The sequence below is a fragment of the Penaeus vannamei genome, chromosome 17, assembly GCF_042767895.1.
Source record: "Penaeus vannamei isolate JL-2024 chromosome 17, ASM4276789v1, whole genome shotgun sequence".
NCBI classification, from domain to species: domain Eukaryota; kingdom Metazoa; phylum Arthropoda; class Malacostraca; order Decapoda; family Penaeidae; genus Penaeus; species Penaeus vannamei.
Genome location: NC_091565.1, coordinates 7,189,211 through 7,195,039, shown reverse-complemented (window position 1 = coordinate 7,195,039; position 5,829 = coordinate 7,189,211). Strand labels below are relative to the sequence as shown.

General features: G+C 48.7%; 1 protein-coding gene across 1 annotated transcript; it reads left to right on the top strand.

Annotated features, from left to right (window-relative positions):
• The first annotated feature begins 625 nt into the window (after window positions 1–625).
• On the top strand, window positions 626–3,819 carry LOC138864607 (uncharacterized). The gene is made up of 2 exons (XM_070132430.1): window positions 626–1,207; window positions 3,772–3,819. The coding sequence occupies exons 1-2, from the start codon at window positions 626–628 to the stop codon at window positions 3,817–3,819; spliced, it is 630 nt and encodes a 209-aa protein (XP_069988531.1).
• Window positions 3,820–5,829: the final 2,010 nt, after the last annotated feature.

The window sequence follows — 5,829 nt, the reverse complement described above, 5'->3', positions numbered from 1 at the left end:
ACACACACACACACACACACACACACACACACACACACACACACACACACACACACACACACACACACACACACACACACACACACACACACACACACACACACACACAACAGTGAGATAAAAATTGAGATGAGCTTGTAGATGAGCGTGTGTGAGGTACATTATGCGCAAGGTGCGGGGTGTGGCGAGGCTGGCTGGTGGATAAGAGAGTGGATAAGGGGGGTTGGGGCAGGGAAAAGGAGGAGGTGAGGGAGTAGGAGGAGGGAAGGGGGAGGGAAGGGGGTTGGAGGCAAGCACCGTCTTCGTGTTGTTTTCTATTTCAAATTTACTCGCATGTTCTGATTTCCCCGCGTATGTCGGGTGGGTTTGGATATAGAAATAGTAAACATACGAAAAAAATACGAAAAAAAAGAGTGAATTAATGAGTGAGTGAGTGAGAGAAACTGAGAGTGAGTGTGTCAAGGGTGTGGAGAAAGAAAAAATGTGATTCATAATTTGAATGCTAAATCGAGTTAACATTAGGGAGTGGAAGGTTTGGGATTGGAAGCTCAGCATGAGGTGAAACTGCTATGAGAAGGACCTTTGCTTTTAATAGGATGGAAGATATGAGGAAAGAGGTGCGAAGATGACTGGAAGATATGAGGAAAGAGGAGCGAAGAAGACTGGAAGATATGAGGAAAGAGGAGCGAAGAAGACTGGAAGATATGAGGAAAGAGGAGCGAAGAAGACTGGAAGATATGAGGAAAGAGGGGCGAAGATGACTGGAAGATATGAGGAAAGAGGAGCGAAGATGACTGGAAGATATGAGGAAAGAGGAGCGAAGAAGACTGGAAGATATGAGGAAAGAGGAGCGAAGAAGACTGGAAGATATGAGGAAAGAGGAGCGAAGAAGACTGGAAGATATGAGGAAAGAGGGGCGAAGATGACTGGAAGATATGAGGAAAGAGGAGCGAAGATGACTGGAAGATATGAGGAAAGAGGAGCGAAGAAGACTGGAAGATATGAGGAAAGAGGGGCGAAGATGACTGGAAGATCTGGAAGATATGAGGAAAGAGGAGCGAAGAAGACTGGAAGATATGAGGAAAGAGGAGCGAAGAAGACTGGAAGATATGAGGAAAGAGGAGCGAAGAAGACTGGAAGATATGAGGAAAGAGGGGCGAAGATGACTGGAAGATATGAGGAAGAGGAGCGAAGAAGACTGGAAGATGTGAGGAAAGAGGAGCGAAGAAGACTGGAAGATATGAGGAAAGAGGAGCGAAGAAGACTGGAAGATAAGAGGAAAGAGGAGCGAAGAAGACTGGAAGATAAGAGGAAAGAGGAGCGAAGAAGACTGGAAGATATGAGGAAAGAGGAGCGAAGAAGACTGGAAGATATGAGGAAAGAGGGGCGAAGATGACTGGAAGATATGAGGAAAGAGGAGCGAAGATGACTGGAAGATATGAGGAAAGAGGAGCGAAGAAGACTGGAAGATATGAGGAAAGAGGAGCGAAGAAGACTGGAAGATAAGAGGAAAGAGGAGCGAAGAAGACTGGAAGATAAGAGGAAAGAGGAGCGAAGAAGACTGGAAGATAAGAGGAAAGAGGAGCGAAGATAACTGGAAGATATGAGGAAAGAGGAGCGAAGAAGACTGGAAGATATGAGGAAAGAGGAGCGAAGATGACTGGAAGATAAGAGGAAAGAGGAGCGAAGAAGACTGGAAGATATGAGGAAAGAGGGGCGAAGATGACTGGAAGATAAGAGGAAAGAGGAGGGAAGAAGACTGGAAGATAAGAGGAAAGAGGAGCGAAGAAGACTGGAAGATAAGAGGAAAGAGGAGCGAAGAAGACTGGAAGATAAGAGGAAAGAGGAGCGAAGAAGACTGGAAGATAAGAGGAAAGAGGAGCGAAGAAGACTGGAAGATAAGAGGAAAGAGGAGCGAAGATGCCTGTAAAGAAGTTTGAGGAGTAACGAGGGAAGTTACCGAAGTTTATAGCCATTTTTTAAAGACTCGTTTTCCAAATCTTCGCAGCATTGCATATTGTTTTGCGATGATTCTGAATGTACGTTGAAATTAACGAGGCAGGCGACGTCGACTCGCACGAAAAATGAGGTGCCGTTAGTTTTTTTTTTTTTCTTTTCTTTTCTTTTTTTCTCTTTCTCTTTCTCTTTCTCTTTCTCTTTCTCTTTCTCTCTCTTTCTCTTTCTCTTTCTCTTTCTCTTTCTCTTTCTCTTTCTCTTTCTCTTTCTCTTTCTCTTTCTCTCTCTCTCCCTCTCTTTATTTATTTATTTATTTATTTATTTTCTATTATTTTTTATCTTTGTTTTTATCTTTCACTTACGAGGAGGTGAATGAAGGGCTCGTGCGCAGGACTTCACTGTTGGGTCTTGGTAATTACACCCTTGATGGAGGAGGCGGTGATTGACTGTTTGTTCCTCCCTCCCTCCCTCCCTTCCTCCTTCCCGTCTTCCCCCTTCCTTCTCTCCACCCCCTCCCTTCCTCCTCTCCATTCCTCCTGGCTTCACATCCTCTTTCCTTCCTCCCCTCCCCTCTCCTTTTGCCCCCCCCCCCCCCCTCTCTCTCTCTCTCTCTCTCTCTCTCTCTCTCTCTCTCTCTCTCTCTCTCTCTCTCTCTCTCTCTCTCTCTCCATTCTTTCCTCATTTCCTTCCTTTCTTCTTTTCTCATTCCCCTCCTTCTTCCCTCCCATCCTCACACCCTTCCTCCTCTCTCTTCTCTCTTCTCCCTTTTCCTTCCTCTTTACCGCGCTCTCCGTGTTTCGTACCGGGATCCTTGGGCTTAAAAAAACGGATATTTGTTTTTTTTTGTATTTTTTCCTACATTTATATTTGTTTATTACATTTTTTTCCAAACGGCCGAGAATTCCTTTGCTTTTGATGACGAATATTTTCAAGCGAATTCTTAGTCACTCTTGCTTTATGTTTGTTATTTATCGTGCCTTTCTCTCTGTGTCGCCATCGCTCTCCCTCCAGTCGCCTCCTCTCGCGTTCTTCCCCTTAACCTATTCTTCGCCGCCCACGCTTTCTACGCCCGCGAGGTGATGGGCGCGGGTGGTGGTCGAAAGGGTTAAAGGGCCGAGGAAACCTCAGCTATTCTGTGGGGTTGTTGAGGAGTGGCCCTGCAGCCTGGAGGGAGTGAATTGAGAGAAGGGGAGAGGGAGAGAGTGTGTGTGTGGGGGGGGGGGGAGTGGGGTGTGTGGGGGTGTGTGTGTGTGGGGTGTGTGTTTGTGGGGGGGTGCGTGTGTGTGGTTTGTGGGTGTGTGGGTGGGGGTTGTGCGTGTGTGTGTGTGTGTGGTGTGTGTGTGTGTGTGTGTGTGTGTGTGTGTGTGTGTGTGTGTGTGTGTGTGCATGTGTGTGGGTATGGGGGATGGGTGGATGGGTGGGTGGGGGTGTGTGTGCCTGCCTGGTGCCTGTGTTTGCGTTTGCTTTTCTTGGGATGTGGGGGGTTGGGGGCGTGGTTATTGACAAGGGGGTTAAGGGTGAGATTACTTAAGAAGAGGAAGGGACTCTTGTGTCCACGAATCTCCATGACTAGCGAGGTTTAAGCCAGAGACGTGTTGCTTTAAGATACGTCATTTTAAGATTTAGTTTTAAAGTGATTTAATTTGTGTGCATTGGGGGTAAATATCTGAATGTGTTTACCCATCGGTGCGTGTGTTTGTGCGTGTGTGTGTGTGCGTGCGTGTGTGTGTGTGCGTGTGTGTGTGTGCGTGTGTGTGCGAGCGCGTTTGCTTCACATTAATTTTAAGCAATTATAAATTTGCCGTTTTTTTCCAGTACTGTGTCTTCTTTTTACCTTTTTGGGAGCCTGGACTCAGCGTCTAGACTAAACAAACAACACAGGGGCAGTTTTATGGTCTAAGGAAGTTTTTTAAGGGTCCCTTTTTTCAGCAAGGAAGTTATCAGTGTCCATCTTTATGTTCCTGTTGGCAGAAGAAATTCATGAAAACTACTCTCCCCTTCCCCTTCCCTCCCCCGCCTCGCTTCTCCCCTCTCCCTTACCCTCCCCCCTTCCTGTGCCTCCCCTCTCCCCTCCCCTCCCCCCTTCCTCCACCTCCCCTCACCCTCCCTCCACTCTTCCACCTCCCCTCACCCTCCCTCCCCCTTCCTCCACCTCCCTCCCCTACCTCCACCTCCACCTCCCTTTCCCCTACCTCCACCTCCACCTCCCCTTTCCCCTACCTCCACCTCCCCCTCCCCCTTCTTCCACCTCCACCTCCCTTTCCCCTCCCCCCATCTCCCTCCTCCCCTTGACTCCATCTCAAGTGATTCGGCTCTCGCCATCCTCAGATTAATGGGGAGATAGATGGCGACAGCAAAGGCGCCGACGTTCACCGCGGACGAATTTGGGCACGTCGGGGCACTCCTGCGGTGGAGTGCCCCATACCCTTTCCTCCTCGTCCTCCTCCCTTCTCTTTCACCATCTCCGTCTCCTCTTACTCCTTCTTTCCCTTTTATTTCGCTTCCCCTTTTATTTCCCTTTCCCTTTTATTTTCCTTCCCATTTTCCTTCTCTTCCTCCTCATTCCCTTCCCTTCCCCTTCCCCTTTCCTTACCTTTCCCTTCTCATTTTCATTCTCCTTCTCTTCCCTTCCCCCTTCCCCTTTCCCTTCCCTTCCCTTCCCTTCCCTTCCCTTCCCTTCCCTTCCCTTCCCCTTCCCCTTCCCCTTCCCCTTCCCCTTCCCCTTCCCCTTCCCCTTCCCCTGCCCTTCCCTTCCCTCCCCTCTACCCCTAACGGCGGCGTGCTGTGCCGTACTCCATCACGGGGCGCGGAGGCTGACCAGGCTGGCCGACTGAGCAAGCGGGCGGGTGGCGGGTCTATTCATCAGCTGTTAGAGGGGAGGAAGAAAAATAAGGGGGGAGAGGACGGAGGGAGAGAGGAAGGAGGAGGGGGAAGAGGAGGAGGGGGAGAGGGAGAGGAAGGAGAGAAGAGGGGGAGGGAGAGGGGAGGTAAAGAAGAGGGGGAGGAAGAGAGGAGGTAGAGAAAAGGGGAGGGGGAGAGAGAAGTAGGGGAGACGAAAAAGATGAAAAGGGGTAGGGGAAGGGGAAGAATGGTAAAGGGTAAAGGGAGAAGGCGATACAGGAAAAAGGAGGAGCAGAAAAGGAGAGAAAGAGAAAGAATAGGAGAAAGAGTCGTTGGGAGAATGAAAGAAAAGGGTAGAAAGAGGGAGGGAAAGAGAGGTGAGAGGGAGAAGGGGAGGGAGGAGAGGGGGGACGGGAGGGGCGAATGCGATTATGTTTTATGGTTTACGATATTTTTCTTGCTTCTCATTCTCCGTGTTTTTCAGTTTTTTTGGAAGTGATTTACATGGGTTAGCACTTTGGGGTTAGGTAGGGTTTGGTCGTCTGGCACGGCACAGGGAACGGTTTATGAGGTAAACATCTATGGATTTAGTTTTTTTTCCCCTTTATAGAGAGAGGCAGAGCTAGGGCTAAAGATAGAGACAGAAAGACAAACGAAGATTGATTATATATATATATATATATATATATATATATATATATATATATATATATATATATATATATATATATATATATATATATTTTAATGGGTTGCGTGTTGGGAAGCTCTTGCGGATTGTTTTTATTTGGGGGGGGGGGGGGGAGTATGACTGAAGGAAAGGCGAAAGCGGGCGGTGAGGGTGGCTGCACAAGGGGATAATGCAACGATGCTCCCTGAGAGGTTGCATGCAGGGCCCTCGTGCTATCACCACAGGAGCTACCATTCGGGTTGTATTTTAACCTATCCGGCGATGAGGTCACCACACGCTTATAGAGGATGTTGCAGGGGAAGGTGGGCGGTAGGGAAGGTGGGCGGTGGAGAAGGTAGGCG

Bases quoted from the DNA above. Each gene is read 5' to 3' on its own strand.
- LOC138864607 (XM_070132430.1), top strand. From the start codon at position 626: ATGACTGGAAGATATGAGGAAAGAGGAGCGAAGAAGACTGGAAGATAT. The intron at 1,208-3,771 runs GTGAGGAAAGAG...GTTTTTTTCCAG, and splicing joins AGCGAAGAAGACTGGAAGAT to TACTGTGTCTTCTTTTTACC.